The following is a 27,334-nucleotide window of genomic DNA, read 5'->3' on the forward strand; positions in this document are numbered from 1 at the left end:
TATGAAAAGTTGTTTTAATCATGTGGTCAGGAAATATTCTTCTTTTGGGAAACTATTAAATTCAGAAAGAAATTCTACCGCAATATGGTGACAAACTATTTCCTTTATATGTTGGAACATCAAACTTAATTTCGTTCCAGATTTGAAGGGTCATTAACGCCAAGTAAATACCCTTATTTCCGAGAGAACCAGCTAGTATTTCACCAGGATGTTGAAAGGATCACCCCCTATAAAACTTGTCAAAGGATGAAAGAGGTTGAATTCGCCTTGGAAAAAGTTAGAAATTGCAAATACTTGGGATAAACTGATTGTATTTTGCTCTTTGGTTAATGTAAAGGCTTACCGTCCAAGAAATAAATGAAATGATATAAGGGTGATAATCATTGGATAATTTTCTCTGTTGGTAAGTCCCTCATACTGAAATTACATAAAATATCCTGTTTTTCCGTTGAAGTAATCGGCTATATTCAGAGTCGACGCAATCCGGGACTGCTTTTGTTTTGGTTCAAATCCCTCTAGAATTTGAAAATTAGCCTCACCAACAAATCAGACGTAAACTTATAAAGATCTCGAATAGTTAGTGTTTTCTTTCGTTTTATAGAATATCAGTCCCCTCATTTTGGATCAGCTATCGTGATAACTAAGCTTTTATCTCCATGATATTTTAGTGGAAAACCATCTTGTCTCATACTTTGTGTTAATTACAATCGTTTACATCGATAGACGAAAAAGCGAAATTTGAACTTCATCTTTTCGAAAATCTGGGAGTTTCATGCCGGCGTAATGTTATACTTTCATCCGAAATTAGAACTGATAAAAGTTGACGGATGGAACATTTTTTAAACTTTTTTTCAGAGATATGTTTACTTTGAGTGATTTTGATGTTATTGTACTCAGAAAAAATTAATAAAAAGCTGGACTAAATGTGATGACTTGTGTAAACTTTTGTACTCAAGTTTCACTGCTCAGGATTATATCTCAGGTGGAAATGTAAACAACAACGAGAAAGATTACACTATATCACCATGAATTTTTAAAAGTACGTCGCTCTGTAACTTTCTTTCTTTTTAAGTTATCGTCTTAAATTTTTTAACAGATTTCCTTTACCTAAGACTTAATACCAATAAGTCAGATAAATTCCTTTTGAAGACTTTGCTGTAGCTGCCAGAAAATCATTTGTATCCCAATGAATTACGGCCAAGTTTTTCATAAGGATACTACGTGTATCCATGGTAAAAAAAGGACAATAAAAAAGCGAGAAAGTTTTCTTTCCTTCGTCCTTTGGTTTGTAACATCGCAAACTGTATGCCCTTGGAAATGATAACATACTTATTTACAACAGTTTTTTTCTTAACCTACCTGTTTGTCCTTTCGTCAAAGTAGTCTAAATTGTTCCCTATATGTTAGTCAGCCGCATGTTCAGCCGTATACCAATGCGATGAACGACGTCAACAAATGCAAACTGACAATAAAATAAGTTGCAAACTTTCGGCGATGAAATAATTTATACTTTTAATACTACATAAGGTGATATTTGATTTGGCAAACTACAATGGTACAGCTGTTGCAGTGAGTTTGCTCGTGTTTCTTGATTGGTTCAGCAGGAATAGTAACAAATTAAAGGTCTCGTGACAAATCAAAGCAAGAAACATTTTCATAATAAACTTCTTATAATTAAAACGAATTTTGGAGAAAAGTGTTGACCGACCTATCCAAGTTTCCAACCCACTGATAATGTTATTCTTTGGAACGTGGAGGCTTATAAATATAAAAAATACTTGGTTCACCTTTTCAGTTCAATTTACCGCAATATTAATAAAAAAAAACCTTATATCAAAATAATTTCTACTTAATCTTTATCTTTTTATTTGTTTATTAATCTATTAATTTTACAATTTATTTGAATATTTATTTACTTTTATTTACAACAATTCTATTATGGATGTACTGGCATAAAGAAGGTTTGATAGCGGAACAGGGCAATCTTCGCATTTCCCACCATTATTCTGCGTCCGTTTCGAACAACAGGAAAAGGTTAGCCTTCGTGCTACTTTCCAGAAAACATTATTTTGTGTAAAAGGGAATCTATTGACAATTCGATATATTCTAAGCCTGGACTAAGATCTTCCCTCCTTAAGCCCCTCATGTTTTCTTAAACTGACTAATTCACTCGTAAATTAAACCGAACGCGCTTAGCCAATAATTTCATGCATCTTAGTTCAAGATTCCTTTGGGAAATTAATCTTAATCGACGTAGATCATTTCCATCAAATTCATTTAAACCCGTTATTTCTTATTTGGGGTCCTGTAATTAAGTAAATCTGAGGGAGCAACAACTAATAGAGTGAAGCTAGTGACTGGGGGAAATCGGAGAAGGGGGGGGGGGGAGTTTCCCATGGATCAGGAGAAGTCCACTTGTCCCCAGTCCTCTTCACCAAAAAAAAGCCTACCCACAATGCCTGTTATTCAAGTTTAATTATCTTTTCTTCGTCTCATAGCAACTTAGTTCCTTGAGAAAAATGACCAATAGTATTCATAACCAAGCATTTTTCATACTTCATCATCTCGTTGTCTATTCATATTAAGTAGAGTATAATTTATGACTAGATGTTCGACGACACTTAAGAAGAATGTGACTACTCCTGGATTGAGGTCACTTAGGATAGCACCAACGTGACTTGCACAACATCGCAAGGGGGTGGGGGTAAGTGACCAGTTACCTTTTACACTGCTTGTTCCGTTTGTTTAGTGGTCGATCTTTTACGGATAGTTTCCCTGAATGCATTTCTGTAATTTGTGCTTTGAACTGCGTAGCAAATTGGATTTACGCAACAACTGCAATAAACCAGAAAGTAGGCGATCTTATAAAATACGTCCTCCGCTGAAATTTTATCAGAGACTGTGGCAACAACGAAAGGGAAGAAACAGACGAGGAAAATAACTGTGATGGTGATCGAAAGCTTGACGATTTTACGCTTGGCTTGCATCTCCTCTTCTGAACAACACTTTAAACTTTCTGCGCAGATTTGCTTTGTAAAATACAATCCCCTGATTATATTGAGATAGCAGAAGCAGACTAATACAAACGCGAGAAAAATAATCAACGTTAAAATTGACCAATAAATGGTCGCTGATGGCTTCTTCCAGAGCATAATACACCTATTCTGCATCTCGTCCCAATCCTCGAAAACAAATAGGGGCAGCACAAAGATGAACGCAAACATCCACATGGCAACGATCGGATATTTGACATTTTCTTTCGTGAGCCGCAAGCTGGCGTTCAAAGGGTTTACCAGCGCATTATACCGCTCAACAGACACTAGAGTGAGTGTCAGCCCAGCGACCAGAAGCGATATTCCGGCCATGTGTTGCATGGTGATAAACTTGCACAGAATATCTCCAAGTACGCCATTGGGGTGTGTGATTAAGTCTTTCAGTAAGATTCCTGGAATACACCACAACAATGTTAATAAATCGGCTAGAGCGAGATTGGCGAGGAGAAAGTTTGTTGTAGTATGCATGTAGCGTTCCCTTTTCACGACAGCTAAGATGAAAAAGTTTCCTATTATTCCAATAACGACAATGACAGCATATCCTGGTAACAGAACGAAATCTTCGGTCGATAATTTCATGTCGTTGCAGTCTTGAAGCGATCTGCAATTTTTGAGTTTACCGCAGACTTATGCGATAAAACAGGTAAAAATGAGTTGTGCGATATGAGTTGCCAGTCTGATCCAATCTTTTCATTTACCCAAATATTTGTTTAAACAGTGCAGCTGAATATTCACGGAGCTGTCAGGATAATTGTTATGTTTTTATCTGTTTGACGCTTTTAATCGCGTAACATTAGGACCTGGTTTAAACTATTTGCTTCACACACCAAACATGTCTCTCATAATTTGAAAAGATCGGATAACTTAAAAGGCACATTTATTAATCGAAATACGTTTATTTGTATACAACTGAACATTTGGAAAAAGGAAGCGAAATATCAGATTAAATTCACCAACCACACTGAAGATCTTAGAATAATCTATAATGAAATATCCCACGGCTCAATGTAAAAAAAGGCACCAATGCACATTTATTGGCTTCTTTTTGTCAACTTTTATAAATAATTTACAAAAAGGGGAATGATCAATAGATTTGAACATTCGCTTGTTATTGGTACCACCATGCTATGTCAGAGTTTTAACTAAGTGCGTAATTTCTGACAAACATCGCAATTTGGGAAAAATTTCACTTTCGCCGAAACGCTTTCAGTCCACTCACACAAATGAAAGCAGTGAGCACGGCGATGTAACAAGTCAGAGAGATACAATAGAGTCTGATAAACAAGAAACTGAATAGTTGAATTTTAAGTTCAACGACGCAATTAGTCTGCTAAAGACCATTAAACGATGCCGGGATGTTAATAAGATATCAGTTAAAAACATGTGTGTGCATCATCAACGCTCTTTTTTTTTCTCCGCCTTATGTTAGGCCAATACATGTGTTTCGGTCGTAGAAGGTATAATCTCTGTAATTGCGAGGAAAGTAGAATGCTTAGTCTGAAATGAAATTCAATACATCAATGGCAGTTTTGAAACGTGATTCGTAAGGGAGAACTTCACTCTTAAGAGGATGTAAATGTTCATTGATGGCGTCTTATCTGACACAAATAAATACAGCCTTGTGACGTTACCAAGGCAACGAGGGTAAAGCTGCTGTTTCTCTTGGGATCGGAAAGAAACTAAGATAGTGTAAAACTCGAACGTGAAATGTCAAAAAGAAGTAATGAAATGAGGACAACTGACAAGACTTAAGAGCATCGTTCCGGGAAAATTCAGTCAGTGCTGCGACGAAGGAGATATTCTGATACACAATTTTGTAGCCTGCACTTTCTGGCGGCCTAACCCTAAGCGGTTCTTTTTTATTTTTTTATTTTTTATTGCAACACGAAGAACACTACTTACAATACCACTTACGACAATTCAGGAAAATGATAATAACGAGAACTATAATAACACAAATTATTAGTGAGACTGAGAGGAGTCCAATTCGGTCTGTAATCATGCGGGTGATAAAAAGGTAATTTAGTGTTAACATCCGAGTTGAAAACGTAAATTAGCTACTGTAAAGGGTAAAAAAACTGACGTTTCGAGCGTTAGCCCTTCGTCAGAGCGATTGGAGGAATTGTGGGTTGTGTGTGGGTTTATATGCAGAAAGTGGAGCTACGCTATTGGTGGGAATATGGTGACGAGAAAACAGGAATAAAGAGTGAGCGCACATTCACAATCAAGTGTAACCCGTGCCTACGCAAGTTAAAAGTTAAAATTTTGGAGAAACCGGAAAAGCAAACACAATGCGCAGTAAACCTTTATAAATCATCATTTCCCAAAAAAAGCTGCGGCGAAAGAACATTTAAACAACTTATTTTCAATGAAAAAAGCGATAAATGTATGTTAAGTTTTTACTCTAAAATCAAGTTAAAAGACAAAAATCGTAAATTTTTTCGCACGTGTGCAAACAGGTCTGCGGGTCTGATTTCAAAGTACATATGCAAATTTGTTCGTGTGTGAAGAAATCTCGTGTTACATGGAATCTATAAAATAAGCAGCAAGACGAAACAGGCTGAGAAACATTTTGGAACGAAAACTTTATTCAAAACAGTTCTTGGTCTATGAGAGGTCAACTCTTAGCTGTAGTCCGCACTTAGAAGAAGAGCTGAGTGTAGGAAAGCCGCCGTACGAAATCTAAGCCACGAAGATGAACGAATAATGAGATAAACGGTCTTCGACAACATATTACACCCATAAAAACAAAATGGCCGCTCTCTGAGGCTTACCAACCCCAGAATAAATATTTTAAGCCACGACAGAGTGCTTTACTTCGTTTAAACCACAAAAAAAATGCATAACACGACTCCAATATGATATCTCGTTTTATTGCTGATGCATTCCAGCTGATGGTAGCCGCTTTCAACTTTCTTGTTCGAAATCTAGCACGACTCTAAGCGACCACTAGTTCATGTTCACCACCCAGCAGTTATCGAATAGGCTATCTAATCTACATTGGAGCCAATAACAATCGGTTCTGTTTTTCTGATGTACGTTCACCTTCGGTTTTATTTGTCATTTTACTTGTACTCAAGTAACTACATATAAATATGAAAACGTTTTCTCGTGCCGATTGGCTGCGAAAAATGCAGGAGAGATATTTCAGTACAGAGAAAAAAAGAAGTGAATAAAAAACGATGGATTGCACCACCATCTTCGCACCAAATCAAACAAGACACAATTGGATAAAATACATTTATTTCAGATTACGCCCACGTAAAAGGCAAAACACTCTATACCTTGAATATTCTTAAGATAGAGCTAGAGAAAGATGGACGTATTCCACAAAAGAAAGTAAAAATCAAGACCGAAAAAACTGTCACAACGTTCCACATGATTATAAAGTTTAGTTGTGCATGCAGTTTCTCGCATATCATACTGTTTCGGTATCCTTTCCAATCTTTCCAATACAAGTTAGGATGAGGTTATTAAGTTGTCTTATGCCAATACCACTCGAACCCGAATCAAGGAACACAACGGAGACACAAAAGTACTGGATGCAAAATAAATGATAAGGGATCCTAGCAACACAGATAAGCCAATAAAATATAGAGATTGTAGATGGATAAAAGTTATCAACTCTCTTGGAATGTTGAATGTTATCAGGCATAGTCGTTGTTATAAATATATATAGAAACTTAATGTATTAAATCCCAAAATCAAACCTTTCACTCGCCTTACGGGTAAGTTTTACAATATAATGCTACATCACAGTACGGCTGGCAACTTTTTACATGTCAAATCTTAATGTTACATTTTGTTCACGATGAATTACCGCTAAGACTAATGGTTAATATATCTGATCCGATTAATGAAATACTAAAAAAAAAAAAGATGGCTTGGTTAAAAAACAGTGACTTAAAAACATTTCAAATTAATACGTGCTTTAAATGTACTGATGTACATTTTGTATTAATGCTTTCAATTTTGCTTTAAGTCACAAAAACCCATATGAATGAGGAAGTTTTCCACGTACAAGAGAGCCGCTGACCAAATAGACAAAAAGGTATTGATCCATAAAAATATCGATATATTTTCAAGTGGAAGGGTGACGTAAAGAAAAAACCTAGGAGTGCTGTTCGATTGAACAACAAATTATTAGATCTTAAATATTAAGAAATACATGGCTGACATGGCAGAGAATCGATATTCAGAGCTTAGAGGTAAAAGAACTAATAGAGGTTGCCCTTACAAGATTTAAAAACTACTAAACACTTCAAACATTTAAAATCCAAGGTTTTCTAAAAAATATCCGAGCGGTTGCTTGGTAACATGGCATAAAAAGCAAACCTTACAATCTGGAAGCACAGTATTGACATATAAAAATAATGCAGAGCCTGAAACGTTATTTTTTAAAACGAAAATGAAACGGATTGTATCATAATGATGAAGACAACACAAGGAAGATGGCAAAAAAGAATTGTGTTCAGAGAACAAGAAAGGTTATCTGTTACGATCGCGATACTTGCAGCTTGGAGTGTCGCATTCACAGAAAAACTCTTTCCGTTTTACCGACCAGAATCTATCCCCGTAGTTAAAACTGAAAAATAAGGAAACTTAAAATTACCATCAGCTTCACAGCAAATTGCCTATCTTCCTGATTCAGAAGAAAAAGCCATAAATAAAGGGCTGCCAAAACGTTTGAGACTAAAACCATATACTTGGCATCCAGGTTATCGCAGACGCCATCTTATTTCGTCAGATTACATGTTCTACAGGGAACTGTTCATTTAAAATTTCCCAAGCGTTCCACGAAGTCCGCACGAGCCCTCGAGCAAATTCTAGATGCAGAATTGATTAATAAAGGGCTGCCAAAACGTTTGAGACTAAAAACATATACTTGGCATCCAGGTTATCGCAGACGCCATCTCATTTCGTCAGATTACATGTTACACTGGGAACTATTCATTTAAAATTTCCCAAGCGTTCCACGAAGTCCGCACGAGCCCTCGAGCAAATTCTAGATGCAGAATCGCTTCACACATTTAAACCCGCCTAACGGTAAATCAAACATTTACCTCCACTCACACCTGGGAAATTGCTGCTATATACGTTTGCTAAATTGTGTTTCAATCAAAATTGTACGATTTCATCAGCAATCACTTTGAAATGAAGTGAAAGCAGCCGACCACGTGGTCATATTGATAGCACTACAGTTAGAACGTCACTGTAAGATGCGTCACTGCGGAAAACATGCAAAACTTTGAGGAGATTTCTTTAAAAACCACAGATCTTTCTAAAATAATGGTAATTGAAATATCATGCGACGACGTACTCACCATATCTCGTCGTGCACATTAATTTCTTTTGTTGCGAAAAAGGCAATCCTTGGAAATCTAACGTCCTAAAAACAACGTAGATTTAATTGTCAAAATTACGACCTTAGAATGAGAATATCTTAAAGGTATTTACAAAGAGTTAACTTCATTATTTTCATCGCCGACTAGAGAATCATCAAAGCTGACCTAGAACATGCAAGTTTCTTAGTCTTCTTAAATCTACAAACATACTCAAAGTTGAAATAAATCTTTATTAAGGAACAATATATTATAGAATAAGAACTTGATATCAGCAATAGTCGATCATTTTTGTTCCCGAGCGGCCTTGTTTGGTCTTCTATATTAACCAAGAGTTTTCACTGGCACAAAGCCCCTTTAAAATGTGCTACGCTTTCTTTCAATGGTAAAGATACATGCAGGAAGTAGGACGTAGGGGGTAGGAATACATAATTATTCCTACATATATCACTGTGAACACGGTTCTGTCCATGTCAACTGCATTCACTACTTCAGCCGTGGGACATTAAATGGTCAGCAGCACTTACCCTATGATGAATGAAAACCCGTATCGGGAAGACGTTTGGCTCGCACGAGTGATTGATAAATCTGCTGATATTACCATAATGCTTGGCATCAATGCAAAACAATTCGTGTGCATTCTCCTGAAAAAAGAAACAAATTAACATATGACGTAACTCGGCCATTTAAAGCGCCACACCTAAGGCGATTATCCATAGAAAGAACTGCTAAACCATATCCCTAGTCTAACAAATATTTACGTGAAAACCAATGCTTTGGTCTCGTTAGGTGACTGACAAAACTAGATCGTGTGGGTCTCGCCACCCAAAAGAGTAATATTCAATCGAAATAAAGTACTTTTTGCAGCAGGCTTTGTCCATACCTTACAATCTAAGTCAAAAAGATAGTCGTCATCATCTCGCGCATCCGCCTCAGTGTCAGAAATTAATTCACCAGTGTATTCACAAACAAAACTTCCCTGCGGAATTTCGGCAAGGCTTCTGACACCCCAACCTACAATAAACATACAATAAAAGCCAAAATAAGTTTTGCATTCAACGGAAAAAGTAAAACGAGACTAAATAAGCTCGCAAAAATCTGTTACTGGAGCATATCCCTCGGCTAACATCGATAGGGAAAAATTTTTATCTGCAGTTAGTTGAGTAGGATACTCAGTCGGATATTACTCTTGGTACAATTTCAACTGACTCTAAAGTTGCAGTCGTCACTTAAGACGTTTTATGAAATATTCGTTTAAAGTCCTTGACGTATTTTGTTTCCCACTCTCTTTTTAGGTTTCATTAGTAGTTTTATTCAGGTAACCTTTTCTGTATGTTCTGTACAGTTGTAATGGATACTGCATTCCTTTCTGTACCACTCTATTTCTACAGTACGACCAGCAGTTGCACATTCTGTTACACTCAAACACGAGTGGCCTGTCGTACTTCTGCAGGTCGCCTTTTAACAAACCTTCCTATAACAAATGGAGAGCAAACGAATTGCAGATTTATTATACTTCCATAGTTTTTGCATTCACTAATTACGTTAAGAACGAAGGAAGGGAGGTTTCCGTATAAACTAGGCCACTGTCATATGGTGTTGTCAGCTACACGTTTAGCAGGAAGTTCTCTCGACCATTTTTCCCACAGAATCATTCAACTGAAGTATATTTGAAAGTTTCAGACTTTGCTAAATCCTTAACACAGCCGTATCTTTTCCTTTCCATTGCCTAAATAACAAACTTGTTATACTAAGTCATGCATATTCTTAAGATATTCAAACGACATTAAGCACGTAAGGTAAACTTTCCATTCATGATTTCAGTTCCTGGGCGACTTTCCCCAGGAAGTTGCACTAAGAGCGCCCACAAAATAACAACATGGAAGGTTATATCGATTTACCTCGTTGTACCATATTCTCTGCCGCTCGCTCCTCTCAGAGCACCTACACGCTCTTCCACTGCGACAGTCACCGTCACAAGCACATCCCTACAGAATACGAATATTTCTTCAGAACATCACAGAATTATAAGATACAACGAACGTCTTTTTTCCTTCTACCTCAACACACCTCAAATTTTGAAATACTCCAGTTTATCGTCCCGTTGTAAATTTCAAAGGATTCTTTGACAAATGTGAAGTCCGGAAATGGTACGTCGTCAACCTGATTTAAGGTAAAAACAGATTCGAGTCAGAGTCACAGATTCGTCACCTAGTCCACAGTATTCATAAGTCTTCATGTTGATGCATTTAGCTTGACAAGAATCGCATTCACTAGCCTTTAGGTTTCTCCTGCAGACCTTTTCGACACTTTAAGTACTTCCAAGACGAAAGCGAATTGCGCGATGAAAAATGCTTCATGTCACAACCACTCGATACGGAGATATTATTTACCCTATTACCTAGCTATTTGTCGATTTTTTTGGACTCTAAGATAACGATTAGAGTACGTCAAACAATAAATAACCACTCGATACGGAGACATTATTTACCCTATTACCTAGCTATTTGTCGATTTTTTTGGACTCTAAGATAACGATTAGAGTACGTCAAACAATAAATAACCAGGTGCTGGAAAAACGCGGCTTCACCGCCTTGAATATTTAAATGACATGTCTTCCTCTTATGATTCCTTTTTTGACTGGAATTTACGCACGACAAGCGTACGACACACAGAACCCTCCCAAAAAAAGACCAGAGAGCACGAAGGACAAGAAAAAAAATAAACTCGACTTTAAAAAGTGACGCAAGGTGTGCGATTTGATCACAACAAGTTACACTGAGACTTATCCCAAGTTATAATTTACAAATACAAGGGCATACCCACCTCGTTAATACAAGATATTGAAACATTTTCTTGCCCACGGGAAATATCACTATTAATGAAATCAGAACAAAAAAAAGCGGTAATTAAAAAATGTTCATGCATATTCGGTGCTCTTGCTTTTTTACTTACGTCCTTACTAGCGCACGACTGACCTTGGCGTTAGTCACCAACGACACAAACTAACAACGTCAGTCTTTCGCAATAAAATCATCTGAATTTCTAGTTTCATGATTTCGCATACCATACGAGCGGACATTTTGCTCATTAACGCAAAACATGTTAAACCATCAAATAAGGTGTACATACATGAATATGTTAAGTAACAATACTAGGAAATTATAGGTAAGGTCGAGAAAGTAAAGAAATTTGTAGTACCTGTGAAGGATCCGCGGTCTTATAAATTCCTGACATGATTCCAACTCGACTTTTGAATGCAACAAGTTTTTACTTTTTGTATCAGGTTTGGCAACCTGCAAAATTTAGGCGTTTCCCGATAATATTCCATTAGCACCTCATGAAGGACTCGATCTCTTGGTAATACTGGAGCGATAATTTTAGATCATTCATGACTTGGACTTACGACAACAGAATGAATTTTTACAAAAATACAACAACACTATCGTACCGTGAGAGGTGTCTGGCCGTCTTTGTTCTTGATGTAAATGTTTGCTCCCCGACTGACTAACAACCTAGCACAATTTTGACATCATAGGTAATAGGTTGGTACTCCTCACTAACAAGATACTGATCATGAGAGCTTAAACTATACTTGATCTGTCGCTTTTATTCTTAACTCAGAGCCGATTCACTTCAGTAAACGAAAGATTTCATCAGTGTCACAATGGCACTAGTTTTCTGGATTGTATAGTCATATCAAAAAATATCATACTCACTGCACACAGTTGTAGCAATCTTCTCTCGCAGCAATATGTCTGAAACGAAACCACCAAGGCAAGACATTATCAATTCAACTGTGATATTTTTACCCCAAAAAATGTTAATCATACTAAACTGACTAAAGTTTCAAGTGCAGTTTTTCGCTGCAACCTCGAAATGCCAAGGAAAAGAGAAACACTACGACTGGGGTCTTTAAGAAAAATTAAGGTAACTGACAGGAAAAAGCTCTTCGAGCAAAATGGCTTTAAGTTGGTGTTAGCGGTGGATCGTTCTTTTCATCTCAATATACACTTGCAGTTGCTTACAACTCATAACTTATCACACCAGCTTTGGAACATTAATAAGGTGCAAAAAGTAACTGTTTACCCAAAGTACAATAACTACACTCATTACTTACAGAGATGTCTCCTTGAATATATTCAAACTGTTTATATCGGCATGAGCCTCTAAAAGAAGTCTGCACACTTCGAGATTTCCGGACAACGCTGCCCAATGAAGGGGAGTGTTAAGCTCCTAAGGGAAATGATACGATGTCTTGGTCATAAAAGGGGACGTTGATCTCAAAGTTGGCAAGGGAGAACTTTGCAAATTAAAGAACCAAAAGTAAACATTGGTGGAATCGGGAAAAAAAAAGAAGAAATTCACTGAAGAAATTTAACCCTTTAACCCCTGAGAGTGATAAGCATCAAATTTCTTTCAACAGTACCACCCTTGAATCAAATATTAAGGTCATGAGAATAAAGGAAATGATCACAAACTCAAAAAGCTCTCGATTGTTGGACAAATTCTCCTACTCAGTACCATAGGAAATGTATATAGAACAGTATGGAGAACTTTCAGACTCATATTAAAGTGTAAAGAGTTAACGAATCTTTTCAACAGATGGTCATCCCTTAAGGAATAATCAACCGTCCTTTTAACACGATAAGCAGTAGTTGTTTTATGAAGTGCATTGCCAAATTCAATAAACATGTACATAAATGACGACCCGCGCTAGACGATTTTTTCTAAATGAAATAGCAAAACAAAAAAGAGAAAAAAAAAGCGTTCAGATTCTTAATGACCTCACTGTGCCTCCGAAGTATCGATATGCGACTCTAGCGACAAGTTATCTATAAATCTTAAAAGGAATTCAATGTTTTTGAGGTTTTCTTACTTCATCTCTAATGTGGACATTAGCGCCCTGTTCAATCAAAAGCTGAGTAGCATCACGATGTTTGTCTTCAGCTGCCCACATAATAGGAGTCCATCCTCCGTCATCCTGTTGAGTGTGGCATGGAAACAAGTCTATTAACCACCGGCCTCTGCCAATATGAGCTTAATCAGTTGGTCCAGTAGTGAGTTTAGCGCCTCAGGACACCGACATAAAAGGTTCAAAGTATATCTTTCTGGTTAAACGTACTTCGCAAGTTCACGCGAAGATGATCTGCTGTTGCAAGACTTTATCCTGGTTACTGTAGCCGAAAGCGAATAGCACCATTTTTGCACCCCATTGATGGGTATCGAGTCCATCACAGTATGGTTGCCCTTGAGCAACACGGCAACTTTCCCTTACAATTCGCCAGTAAAAAATTGTACTCCTGAGTGGAAAGAGGGTCTATGAGAGTAATTCTCTTGCCTAAGAAACCGCCGCCTGGTTAGCTCACGTGGATGAGCGCCGGACTACTGTGCGGGAGGTCGGGAACGTTAAAGAACCCACACACTTATCTCAAAGAGTAGGGGACGTAGTTCCCGGTGTTGTGGTCTGCCCTAGATTCTGAAATCGGGGGCGTCTCCTAAATCTCCTTCAAAAAAATTGTAAGCTGCTCGATGCAGTCTGACCAAATTCCCCCGAAAAGTGTTGTAAGGCACATTTGATCATATTCAGATGTTAATTTGCGCCTAATAAGTAATTAATTATTATTATCATTATTATTATGAGAACACACCATGGTGAACCAGCCCTAGGGCCGCGTTCCAAACTTCATCACCCTTAATATTACGCCACCTTATCGCTGATGCAACTGCTGAATCCGAAAAAGGCAGTCAACTTGAATAAATCCAGTTCATTTGGAAAAATCGAGCATGCCTCTCTTGCAGGGTACAACCTATCACCTTTCTGGTTGGAATCTGTGCGAGTTTCAGCTTCCAATTTTACAAAATGTCAGGTGAATGGATTCGTCTACTGAGATCAAAGTTATTCACGCTTTCAATTATGATGTTAATTCTTTATTTCCTTGTCAGAAGAAGAGTTTCAATCATAAATCTCCCACCACCCCCACTCCCTCACATGAAATAACCATATTCTTACAAAAAAATTAATTTAACATTGCTCAAACATTCCTCACCTTTTCGTTCATATCAAATTTTCCTGTATTGAGTAGTAATTTTATCAGGTCCGGGTGCCCCTGTCGGGCAGCCAAATGAAGACATGTCATACCTTTAGTATCCTAAAAATAAACACAAGTGGAATTATGGCCAACACCACAAGCAGTTTGTAATGGCGCTGGGATTGGAAACATTTGAGTCGTTGTTCTGTTATCTGGCTGCTATACATTCCCAGTCCTACCTTGGTTCCCAAGACTGCACCGCAATCAATAAGGTATTCAATGGCTTTCACTTTGTGGTTACTAACAGCATCAAACTATCACAGAGAAAGAAGATTTGTTTGATTAAAAAACTTGGAAGTACAAACGCTTACAACAATTACATAGAGGAAACATTTATTTACATGCTAAATAAAATTAACTCTTTCAAGTATTATGGTCTGCAGACAAGTGGAAGCTGCTACAATAGAAAACGCTCAATTTTGCTTCTTTTTTGTCTTCTTTGTTTTAATCAATTTTTTGCCATTAGTTGAAATTCAAAAGAGAGAAAGCAATGTTAGCTACTTACAATTGGGGTTCTATTTTCATAGTCTACAAGATTTAAGTCGCATCCCGCCTATAAAACAATTAAAAAAAAAGACATACTTCAGCCATCATTAAAAGATATAGAGGCAAGAAATTGATTCTTCCTTACACCACCAGAACTCACTCGACATAGAGTCCTTCTAGCAGCAGGTGATATTAGAGAACATCTTCCTGGCAATCAAACTAAATATTTTTCTTTTGAATCTTTCACAATTGATCAAGCTGGTGCGCCAGAGAGAAGCAGAGTAAACTTTGTATTAACTCACAGTACGTATAATTAATCTTAGTCTGTGACGTTGAGCTTCAGATCTACGTCCTGCTTTAAACTTTTTTGAAAAAAATTCCCAGTTCCATGAGAATGACTCTTTTCCTATGGGAAGAAAATATCGGTAGTATTCTTATTCTTTTACCAGTCTCAGGCAAGCAATTATGTCGACGTAACCTCCCGCAGCAGCTGCATGCAACGCTGTCTTTCCTTTGGCTTTCATCAGTTGTTGGTTAGGATCACACCCCGCGACTGAAGGATAGAAAGAAAGTGGTTCTCGGTGTTAACTAGGACGTTCTGACCTTTATCCAGTTACTCTAACTCAGGAACACTCTAAGTATTAGGAATCACAAACAAGATAGAACTTGTGACTTTTTCGTGAGCCCTTAAGTAGAGGATGATTTGATAGTGATAGTTACCCAAGAGAGCGATAACTTTTTGGATATTGCAGTCTTTCGCTGCGGTGTACAAATTTCTTGGAGACGACTTGAACTTCTTCAGTGGTCTGAAAAGGGAGAATTATATTCATTTTTAAATTGACAACAACAATAAATCGAAAACTGAAACGCTCAGCATACTACAATATACATAACTCTAACTTGGTTTAGCCAGTGCATACCGAGGTATATTCTTTACCATACAATACTTAAAACCTAATGCGAGTAATTACATTAGCCCCTCCCATAATTAAGTTAAACTAAAGATTTCTATCAACAAAGAATTTTTTAATGCCCTTCGGTACTTTGAAAATGGTAAAATCATATAAGGACAGAAAGGTATCAAAATGGATGAGTTATAATCTGAAAAAGGTCCAGTTTGTCTTACCTTGCCGTTTCTTTACATACACTCAATATTCCCCGTAAGATCTGCGGATCACCTAGAAGCTGACCGTTATCTTAGAATGAAGAGTAAAATAATAGATAATCGTTAGTTAAAAAAATATTGAAGAAAAAAAAAAGGGAAAACTTCAGTTCCTGAACTTTTAATTAGTTTATAAGCCATGGTATCTAAGCCGAAACACTGTGAACCACAATTACGAATGGTCTACAAATCAGCGAAAAGAGCCTAGTAGCCTGCACTAGTTAAAATTTTGAGATATCTCTCAGAAATATTTTTCTTCCTGCTCGCTTGCTACATGGAGATACGGAAGGAATATGAAAGAATAATTGTCAACTATACCTGTTAAGTTTGCAGTAACTAGAGATAGTGAGTCTGATGAGGTACTGCTGCTACAGACATCACCCAGACTATGCCCTAAACTGTCAATTACCCTGGATACTGTTTCTGTTATGGACTCTTTTGCTGGACAGCTAGGACTTGATGCTTGGGTACTGACCACAGGTGCAGACTGATTGTGCAGAGACAAACTGTCGATCACAAATGAATAAAGGGGTAAGATTCTAAAGAAACTGTGGTGCTGCGTCGGTGGGAGAGTATAGTAGGTAATTTAGTGTTAACAACTGGGTTGAAAACGTAAATTGGCCACCGTAAAGGGTAAAAAAGCTGACTTTTCGAGCGTTAGCCCTTCGTCAGAGCGATTGGACGAATCGCTCTGACGAAGGGCTAACGCTCGAAACGTCAGCTTTTTTTACCCTTTACGGTGGCTAATTTACGTTTTCAACCCAGTTGTTAACACTAAATTACCTGTCGATCACAAAGATAGATATTTGCCATACCTACATTGTAAATGCAATCTTCAATCTAGTTTTACAACACGTGAAGCTCACTGAACAAGTTTCGATTTTACCAAACTATGTAAATAGCGTAAAGGGGGTTAGTTTCTAAGGAAACTGTGGTGTTACGTCGGTGGCGGAGTATAACAAGATAATTTGGTCAAATCAACTGAGTTGGTCATGTGAATTGTTCACCAGTAAGAGTTACTATGCTGATGGAGGAATGGAGGAATTGTGGGTTGTGTGCGTGTTTATATGCAGAAAATGGAGCTACGCTATTAGTGGGAACATGTTAACGAGAATAAATAAGAATAAATTAGTTTCACGAAAAGCATTCGTTGATATCGTGGGGATTAGGAGTGCCTATTTAAAAGGTAAATTTTCATTCGAGAATTTTGCAGCTTTCCAAACTGCCTAGAGGTAGGATAGGGCCGCAGACTGTCATATGCAGCTTAGAATGATCAGGGAGATTAAAGTGTCTTGTAAATACGCACAAATATAGCAGCATATTGAAAACAGCCACTCAAAAACCGAGGTGTGACTCTTTGTAAAAAAATGTTTCACTTTTGAAATAACCTTGCCACATGGCTATACGACAGTGTACAAATGTATCATTTTATTGACAAAAAACTTTGATAGACGTTCACTATATTCAAAGTTGTCATTCTTCACAGCATCACCAACATCTTTCACTGTAACTCGAGGTAAATATCTGTACAGCCTAGGGTTGGATTGTTCAAATTTAACTCACCTATCTCCCGAAGTACTATCTGTACTCATTTTTGCTCCTAACAAAGACAAAGACAGTAAATAAACCCTGTTTTCGCTGAAAAACACGCAGTTTACCTGCGAAAAGCACTCCCTTCTGGTATGAAAACCATACTTTTCAATAGCACCAACAAAATTGACTCAACATTCAAAATTGACAAAAGTAAGAAATAAATAAAGTATTCCTACGTTTTCTTGTTGAATCTTGACAACTCTAAAAAAAAAAAAGAAAGAAAAAATGAATCACTTTTGTCAAATAAAATGATTTATCTGATTATTTTATTTCAATCATATTGGAACTTCCTCATAAAGGAAAGGATGTACAGAAAGGTGTTTCTGTTAAACATTTGTAAATAATTAGCTGGAACTGAAACTGAAACTGGTGCAAGAAGTTTCCAAACCCACCCGGTGTAATGCTAAAAACATAAGGAGTGAAAAACAAAAGTGAAAAAGCAGAAATTAACTAATTTGTCACATCCTCTCATTCTGGTCATAACGTCTGCTTTAAGTCACTTATTGTATTGTAAAGTGTTTCTAAAACAACTTAATTCCTAACTTCTTTAGGCTTGAGCAATATGGAAACCATGAACCTCTGTCACATGTATTTCTGATCATTTTACTTACTGGTTGATCCACTTCACTTGTTGAGTCCTTCATATGGGGGCAGCTTTCTGGAGGTACTCTTGCAGCTTATTGCAAACAAATCAACACAGATTACATAAAAAAAAAATTCCAAAACTTTTTACAGGTGTCAAAGGAGAAACAAACCATAGAATCAGATGTCGTGTAATGCTTTGGATAAATTAATCTCATTTACAAAAACACAGTCTCTTCTCTTGAATTAAGACATACATTTTAAAGCTCTGATCAAATATTCAGATCTTCACCTTCATTATCAGCTGAAAATACTTTTGTAACTCTGGTGAAGGCCTACACTTGAAAGATCAGTTTTAGAAACTCTTTAGGGTGGCCAATTTTTATTTATCAGCTATGTTGATACAACCAAATGTTGATACAATCCAAATCTTGTTATAATCCCAATGGACAAAGCATACAGTTTGTTTAGAAACTTACCCCCATTATTCATTCTCTGTATACTGTCCCCTACCCTAGATGCTGTTTCTGATATGGACTCTGTTAGTGGACAGCCAGGACTTGATGATTGGGTACTGACCAAAGATGCTGACTGATTGTGCAGAGACAAACTGTAGATCACAAAGAAGGATACTTACCACACTTACAATGTAAATGTAATCTTTAATTTAGTTTTAAAATAAGTTGAGCCCAATGTACCAGTTTCATCCCATCACCACCATTCAAAAACCAAACTATACTGTCCAGCAGCAACTCTCAAAAAAGGGGCAGCATATTTAAAACAGCCACCGAAAACTGTGTGACTCTGTAAAAAATAAGTTTCAGTTTTGAAATTAACTTGCCACATGCCCACACAACAGTGCAAAAATATAACACCTACAAAGAATTTTGATAAAATTTTACAATATATGAAGTTGTCAATCTTGAAAGTATCACTAACATTTTCATTTGTGCCCTGTAACTTAGAATGGAACACTGCTTTAGCAGTAGTGAAAATGAGGCCTGAAAACAATTCAGGTCTGTATGGCATTTGAACCCATGACCTCTGAAATACTGGTGCAGTGCTCTACCAACTAATCTAACAAGCCCACTGGGAGCTGGTCATTATGTTGGTTTGTAAGAAACCCAAGAAGTGATGATTAAATGACTGTAAATATATGAAAATCACATATGTGAACTGCTAATTAAGAAATGAAGGAAAGTGATCTTTGCAGCCATGAACACTACTTCAACAGTAGTGAAAATAAGGCCTGAAAAAAAATTCAGGCCTGTACAATATTTGAGCATACAATATATACATCCTTTGTAGGATTAATAACATTTCACTTCACTCACTTGTTTACTGAAGCACAATCTGTACTCATTTTGGCACCTAATAGAGACAATGACAATTATTAAAATCTTTGTGAATGCTGAGCCATGGACATGCAAATAAAAAAAGAAAAACACTTCCTTCTTGAACAAAAATCATATTTTTTATTAGTATCAAAAAAATTACTCAACATTCAAACTTCACAAAAGCAATTAATGAGTGTAGTATTCATACGTTTTTTTGGTGTATCTTGACAACTCTGGGAAAAAAATTGATAACTAATGTCAAATAAAATGAATTATTTGATTATACATTTACTCTATAAAAGGTCTTTGGTAAAAGTTTGCTAATAATGAGCACTGGATAACTTTGAACTGGAAGGAAATGTTACCAAACCCATCCAATGCAATGCCTAAAAAACAAGGAGTTCAAAACAGAGACAAAAAAGAAAATAGAAATTAGTTGTCTTATTCCCCTGTTCTACTCTAAAATCCAAACTTCTATAGGCTTGAGTAGTTTGGAGACCACAAATAATAAACACTAGTATAGTTACCAAATCCACCTTAAGTATTGACAAAAAAAGACATGAAATTAGTTCAATTGTATTATCCTCTCATTCTGCTCTAAACTCCAAACTTCTACATGCTCAAAGACCATCAATAATAAACTCTGGTATTCCCTTGCTTATATAACTTACCAGTTGATCCATTTCACTTGATGCGTCCTTCATAAGGGGGCAGCTTTCTGGTGGTACTCTTACATCTGGTTCCAAACAAATCAACACAGATTACAAAAAAAAAAAAACAACACAATTTACAGTTATCAAAGGGGAACCAAACCAGAGATCAAATATAATGCTCTAGATAAAATAATCACATTTACATGAGACATTTCCTTCTTGAAGTGAATACATCTATATTAAGGCCCAGGCCAAAATTTTCTTTATAATGATTATGATCTGAAAATACTTTTGTTAAATAATATTTCTTTACTTAAATGAAGCAGATTAAGTCAGAAGTTACCATAATAACAGGAGTTAGTGCACTTGCTTCAATAAGTGCTCCTTCTCTAATAAGCACCCAACTCAAATTTTGTTTTTTGTTAATAAGCGCCCTAATCAAATGAGCACCCACATTAAGTAAGTACTTTCATTCCAATAAGTCCCCCTATTCTGTTTAGGTAATGGCATTGTTAGAGTACATGGAAATTAATATAAATCGTGGTTTATCTTCCTTTTCTCACATTAAGCCTTATTAGAAAGACAGAGGTCTTTGTCTCCTTCTCTTGACTATTAAATCCATGTGATGGCACAGTTCCTTCAAACAAATGACCTTGTCTTAAAATTTTGTGACAATTGCTTGCCTAGTTGTTTTAGCCAGGAATGATCCAAGTCCCTTTCCAGTCTTCTTGATTTTTTTTAATAAACTTCAAAGCCTTGTTTCACACATTGTGCTGTTTCTCAAAAAGAGAAATAAGTGCCCTGTCCCTAACTAGTGCTTTGTCTCAAATAGGCACTCTCTTTCGAGGTAACAAAAGTAAATAAACACCTGGGCACTAAATCGAATCATTACAGTAAGCAGACAGAGTATCACTTAAAATAGAAATAATTTACCAAACTTTATAATGAAAAATTCCTGCAAAATACATTTATCATTACCACATAATTTACTCAAATCAAGGAGTACCTTGCTCATTAACAGAGCCACTTGCCACTTTGCTTTTGTTATCGCCTTCTTCATCAGAGTCTATGATAATGGAGTCATTTTTTGTTTTTCCTTTGTCTGCATATTTCAAAGATCTCTTCTTTAATTGACAGCTACAAATTGTCCTAATGATTGGTTTCATTTGACCATCAGAAGTTGGTGCAAAGACGGTCATCATGCCATCCTGAGAAGCAAGACATGGTGGAGTACTGGTCATAATCTGAGACACACTGGAAACTGTCAAATTCATAGGAGGCACTTCTGTGCCACAATGAAGTTTTACTTGATCTTCAAGTTTTACTTCTGAGGCTGTTTCAGAGGTAGGGTTATTAAGGGTCAATGAGGATGAATTTGTGCCATCAATGAATTTAGAAGAGTTAGGTGATGGTTTGTGAATAAATGGGGCAACTTTGTTGATCGATGGATTCTTGTTTTCAGATTTCTTCTCCAATGGTGGATTATCACTGGTACTTGTTGATGTGGTTTGTCCATCCTTTTGTGCTTGTGCTCTGTTGTTCGTCAGTTTAGCCAGGCTTGAAGAACTTTTAACACTGACTGTTACATTTTTGTCCACTTGTTGACTTTCTGTGGTTGATGACAATTCATTTTCATTTGAAACAGATGCACCTGTAAGAATGACATTGAAGTTGAGTGACGTAATTAAATAGAGCACGACAATTACTTTCAAAGAATTGTTCAATGACTTCTTCATTACAATTTTCTTTTGAGCATTCAACACAAACTAAACCTGATTTAGTTCGTCCATATCTTGTTTAAAAAATTAAGATATGGCTGCAGTGTGCAAGCAGGATTTTATTAATTAGAGATTAGAGTTACTCTAAGCATAATGAACAGGTTTAAGACTATGAGATTATAAAAATTTGTCTCTTAATTTTACCTTACATTTTTACCTGCATGTCATCCACTAACTTGATTATTGCTTTGTTTTAGCCAGAAGTATAGGAGAATAATTAATACAGCAACAGGGCCAACTAAAGGTACACTTATGGCAATTAACAGAACCATGATGTCTAAAAAACTCATGCAGTAAAAGGAAAAATTCATAGAGAGTAAAAGTGCTTCATCTTTGCATGTATCAGGTGTTTGCACATAATTGCTATACATTGAACACCAACATAAGATATTGTTCACAGAAATACAGGGCGTAAAATTGCGCCTAATACAGGCACCAATGCGACTAAATTTTTCCCTTTGGTGACCAAATCCTGAAAACTAGTCGCCAAATTGGCGACTAGAATGTTTCATCATAACCTTACCAAGAGATATCATGAATTAAAAAGATTTGCAAAGATAAATCTGCAGCAAACTTCCTCGTTAAGTTTGTTTCCAAAGCGCAGCACGTGTATCTCGATCGATAACTAGATACCATCTTGAATTTAGGTGAGCTTAAGAGTTGTATATCATCCCTCCTAGTGTCCACTTTGTAGCACGTTAAAGATCTTTCCCCTAACTTAATTTTGGAGGGTCTCTCTAGAATGCTGACAGCGTAAAAAAAGGTTTTGTTTGTCTTTGAAAATGGCGACCAACTTTTTTTGAATTGGCTACCACTTTGAAGAATTTAGGAGCCAAGTGGCTATCAGAAAAAAAAATTAATTTCACGCCCTGAAATATATTTGCATTTTCCTTTTTCTTCTATTCCTTAGTTTCCAAGACACTCAACTTCAGACAAGTTTAAATTGACAAACACCAGAGGGAGTTGAAATTAGAAGATCCTCGCAGCTAAGAACACTACTGAAACTAGTAGTTGTAAGTAGGACCTGAAAAAAAATTTTTTTGGCCTGTACGGGATTTGAACCCATGACCTCTGCAATACCGGTGCAGTGCTCTACCAATTGAGCTAACAAGCCAACTGGGAGCTGGTCAATGAATTGGGTACAAATAAACATCCGAGTGAATGAAGATTTTAGATATATGAAAATTCACATATTTGCACTGCGGTGGAAAGATGAAATTAGAAGATCCTCGCAGCTAAGAACACTACTGAAACTAGTAGTTGTAAGTAGGACCTGAAAAAAAATTTTTTTTTTTTTCAGGTCCTACTTACAACTACTAGTTTCAGTAGTGTTCTTAGCTGCGAGGATCTTCTAATTTCATCTTTCCACCGCAGTGCAAATATGTGAATTTTCATATATCTAAAATCTTCATTCACCAGAGGGAGTGTTTGCCAATTTAACCCTCTAAATTTTTTAAAGGTCAATTTTTTACTTTAAAATTTGAACACAAAACCTGCAGTTTTTTTTTCCAGAAAATGTGAAGATAATCCTGAATTTATTTCAGAGGTCTATTTGGCTCTGGGAAACTTTGAAAAAAGTAAATATTGAAAGAGCTAGTCACGTTTGTGCCCTGTCATTAAGCCCTGCCACTGTATCAATTCATTTAATACTTATTAGACCTTTGGAGCTTGCACAGGCTGGTCTGAAACTCTTGGGGTGCACCTTAGGTGGATGGCTGTATCCACCTCCTCTAGAATGCACCCTGGTGCTCCTTTGATGGTAAAAAGTGGCTGGTGAGTCAGGTGGGCCATAATTCATTGATCTACCTGGGTGCCATGAAGGTGGAGAATTTTTCTGTTGTTTTGAATTTACACGTCCTTTTAGAAGTGCATGAGATGGATAAGATTGGTACAAGTCCTCTCTATTCATTTGTTTTGCCATGTTTCCTGCTCCTCTTCGGCCACGCTGATGCCTTCCCCGGTGTCCCCCAGGTAAACGTGCCTCATGATTTTGCCCTTTCCACTCTTTTCCAAGAAACCTTGGAGAAGGGGCATAATTGTGATACCTATATCTATGATTGGCAGGACAATCCATCGGCTAGTACACCCTGCAACAACAGATTACCTTTAAGTTGTTCTTCTGTTTGTTATAGACACTTAACTTGGTCCACATCAATGGCAATTATGTTGGATCAAGTAGTCTGATCATCAGAGCAAGGATAGAACTGAGATAGACTATTGACCACAGTGATGACTGATGTTTCAACAACCATAGTGGAAGTCATCATCAAAGTTGAGTGAAAAATTGCTGTCAGTTATGTGTTGTTAGTCTTGTTAGGTAATTGGTCAGTTTTGCTATGTTGTTATTTGCTGTAAAATTCAAGCAGCTCAAATCTTAAGGTAACTTATTACATGGCACTTCTCAGGGAGACAGAGTGTGGCTCCAGCATTTCATACTGATTTAGCAGAGGGGTAGGTGTTATCTGTAATCCTAACTTTAGAAAAAAAAGTTCAAACTGTCCATCCATCCTGCACCACTGACAAAGTGAAATCACTTGACATGACTGCTCTTAGAGAATATCACCTAATGTTTTTGAAAAGTGAAGGTTCTCACAGTTCACACATAAGATTGTTCTTGCTATCTCTGTGACCAGGGTCCTCTATTAGTTGCCACTTATTGAGTGTTACTATTCCTTATGAAAATCATATTTCTTCCTTTTCTTTTGGCTGTCAATAAATTTGAATTTAGAAGGTAACTTAATACTGTAGGAGGCCAAGTTACTGTGGACATCATTTTGATTTGTCAGATTAAGTGAAGGAGTGGAAACTATTCAGCTAAATTTTCCAGTTGTCCCATGAAGTCTTCAGAAATCCTTAGGCAAATTCTGAATGTGGTATCAATTTACATATCTGACCTTGTTAATGGAAAATTGTGCATTTCATTCCACTTCAAAATTAGGATGTGTTTATTTGTATTGTTTCGATGGCAGTTCAATAATAACTCAATAACTGTGCAGTTTTTTTTAATCAGCAATCACGTTAATACGAGTGAAAATACTCAGATAATGATAGCAGGATAGCCAGTGGTTTTGGTTGATTACCTACCTTAATTAAAACTATAACAAATTTCTGGAACTTGATTGGTTATCCTGAGCCCAATTTGAGCACTGATTGGAAAGTTTATATATGCTTGTAATTGGACAGCGTAATAGGAAAGTTGACATGTCATGCCTATGTGCGTGGACAGTATGCATCAAGTGCAGGCACTGTTGTTATCCATTTTCCTGAGTTAACTGTTTTTTTTTTTTTATGAAAACACATCACTGATGTCTAATATTTCCTAAAATTTTGTCATAGTTTTGGTTAATTGGTAATAGGACTTTTTATCATTCAATTCTGCCTGCTTTCCACACTCATGATTAGACCTAATCAAAACTATAACAAAATTCTTGAATGAGATAGATTATCACCAGCTCAATATGAAATGCTTGTAATTGGACAGTGAAACAGGAGAGTTAATGGGACAGTTGACATATCATGCCTGTAAGTGGACAGAACATGTCATGTGTGTGCATTGTTGTCTCATACTTTGAGACTGTTGTTTTTTTTTAATAAAAATGTATTTTTATCAAATTTTGTCATAGATTTGATTAATTGGTAACAGGACTTCATTTCATCCAATTCTGTCTGTAATCATACTCGCAATTAACAATTTTGCAAATCGCTCATTTGATTTAAGACTGAATTGGTCTCTACTTAGTCCTATTGCCATTATTAATTGACTAACTTCAGGCTAGTAAATACTCAATAACAATACAATATGCAACACTCAAGTGTTGGGAAAACATTCACCTGCAACCCATTAAATGTTTTCATTAGTGAGTAATCGGTGTTAGTTTTGGCTATTTTCCCCACTAAAACCAGGGGATATCTGCTGTTTCTGCTTAGGTGATGTTCTACAATTTTAAAACTTTCTCAGTTTCCAATTTGATGAAATTCTTGTTTGAAATGCAATTTATCTGGGGTGTGCTTTGTGGTGTCTCCATATGTATAGATATATATTAGAAGAAGCAAGAGCTTTTGTTCTTTAAATTCTAATAGAGATTTTAGAAAATTAACATCGCACATAAAGAATGTTTTGATGAAAAGATGCTCATAAACATTTTGCCCCATAAAAGATATTTGAAAGAGACTAAAATAATAGCTTGAATCTGGTGGGAAAACATGCCCTGACATTTGTTTATCCTTAACCTTCAACTGCAAAAAACTGTTGGCTTCCCCAATTAGTAAACAGCTAATGTTTGCCGACAAATGTGCGAGCATATTTCTTTGCCCAATGTCTACTTTTATAACAAGAGAAAGTTTCTATCATTAGCACCAAATTGTCTAATTTGTGAGGATGTTTCTTGCCGTCAGAGACTCAGAAAGGTGGTAGGAGCCACCTTGCAATGGGGATAAAACTTCAAAAACAAATATGCACTTGTTTTCAATCAATTCATTTCTTTTCCTAGCAAAAATTTCAATCTCAAATTCAATTTCCATATGGAATTGGAAACCCTTTTGTGTAATAAACAAATTTGCTTCACATAACGAAATGTTGAAATGCCTTCCTTAGTTGGAATAGTCTAATTTGCATATTAAGTAGAAAATGCTGACAAAGGCAGGGAAATATGGAGTTCGATTCAGTCCTACCTTTTTTACATAGCTTGAACATTGTGAAAACGAAATAGGAAGTTTTCTAGTCAAAATTGTGAATGAGATTTCATTCATCAAGACAACGCTTCGCTGCCGTTTTACTTAAGTTTCACCTGACACAAACACTATCAACAGCCTATTCAGGCGATCTCCATGAATAACAGTGTTAGCGGCGAAATCTAAATCTCTGATGGCTTAAATGTTAACACCTCTGATATGCACGAACAGATTTCGGCATCTTGTCGCGAAAAAACAAACCGATTTCATTTAACTCCAAGAAAATAACAGCACAGCAACCTGAAGGTTACAGTTGGCACGAGAAGTGATAAACATTTACGATTGATGCACGACGCGAGCAAAACATTCAAAGATCGCTGTTAAGCGGTCAACGAGAAATCTGGCAGTGTATTAACTGTCAATAAAATGTATCGATGACGGTAGGATATAGTCAAAGAGTAACAAAGCAAAGCCTTACCTTTCCTGAACGGGCTTGTCGAAGCCAGATTTCGACCCGCGAAAAACGTTAGGCGGAGCTACGCACGCCAGCAAATGTGGTATCCGCTGTGAACATCGCAGTTTCAA

The 27,334-nt window shown here is 36.7% G+C and overlaps 2 protein-coding genes and 1 non-coding gene across 4 annotated transcripts; all 3 read right to left on the reverse strand.

The window, feature by feature from the left end:
• Window positions 1-2,458: 2,458 nt before the first annotated feature.
• On the reverse strand, window positions 2,459-3,741 carry LOC149047609 (somatostatin receptor type 5-like). The gene has a single exon (XM_089203985.1). It carries the CDS (start codon window positions 3,630-3,632, stop codon window positions 2,724-2,726), a length of 909 nt encoding a protein of 302 aa, XP_089060111.1. The 5' UTR covers window positions 3,633-3,741; the 3' UTR covers window positions 2,459-2,723.
• A 2,538-nt stretch (window positions 3,742-6,279) lies between these two features.
• LOC113683944 (uncharacterized) lies at window positions 6,280-27,334 on the reverse strand. 2 transcript variants are annotated; one of them, XM_089203956.1, is made up of 30 exons: window positions 27,228-27,334; window positions 23,885-24,165; window positions 21,307-21,951; window positions 20,319-20,383; window positions 19,856-19,880; window positions 19,645-19,681; window positions 18,790-18,920; window positions 18,340-18,404; window positions 17,905-17,929; window positions 17,699-17,735; window positions 16,454-16,641; window positions 16,100-16,169; window positions 15,694-15,779; window positions 15,420-15,526; window positions 14,993-15,040; window positions 14,667-14,741; window positions 14,446-14,547; window positions 13,275-13,379; window positions 12,516-12,631; window positions 12,115-12,153; window positions 11,847-11,910; window positions 11,597-11,691; window positions 11,222-11,270; window positions 10,466-10,558; window positions 10,297-10,383; window positions 9,719-9,869; window positions 9,279-9,409; window positions 8,923-9,039; window positions 8,378-8,442; window positions 6,280-7,638 (listed from the first exon to the last, which is right to left on the reverse strand). In XM_089203956.1, the coding sequence occupies exons 2-30, from the start codon at window positions 24,150-24,152 to the stop codon at window positions 7,542-7,544; spliced, it is 3,183 nt and encodes a 1,060-aa protein (XP_089060082.1). In that variant the 5' UTR covers window positions 24,153-24,165; window positions 27,228-27,334; the 3' UTR covers window positions 6,280-7,541. The 2 variants fall into 2 exon arrangements, with proteins under 2 accessions (XP_089060082.1, XP_089060081.1); XM_089203955.1 differs by having other exon boundaries at window positions 23,738-24,165.
• On the reverse strand, window positions 23,120-23,192 carry Trnat-ggu (transfer RNA threonine (anticodon GGU)). The gene has a single exon. It is a non-coding gene; the product is annotated as a tRNA-Thr (tRNA).

Source organism: Pocillopora damicornis, chromosome 4, assembly GCF_964200805.1.
Source record: "Pocillopora damicornis chromosome 4, jaPocDami1.2, whole genome shotgun sequence".
Classification (NCBI taxonomy): domain Eukaryota; kingdom Metazoa; phylum Cnidaria; class Anthozoa; order Scleractinia; family Pocilloporidae; genus Pocillopora; species Pocillopora damicornis.

Excerpts from the sequence above, each read along its gene's own strand:
- LOC149047609 (XM_089203985.1), bottom strand. The coding sequence starts at position 3,632 with ATGAAATTATCGACCGAAGATTTCGTTCTGTTACCAGGATATGCTGTC.
- LOC113683944 (XM_089203955.1), bottom strand. The coding sequence starts at position 24,152 with ATGGATTGTCCTGCCAATCATAGATATAGGTATCACAATTATGCCCCT. Across the intron at positions 18,405-18,789 it reads ACAGAGAATGAATAATGGGG|CTGCAAGAGTACCTCCAGAA; the intron begins GTAAGTTTCTAA and ends GTTTGCAATAAG. Across the intron at positions 9,040-9,278 it reads TTTTTGACTTAGATTGTAAG|GAGAATGCACACGAATTGTT; the intron begins GTATGGACAAAG and ends TTCTTTTTTCAG.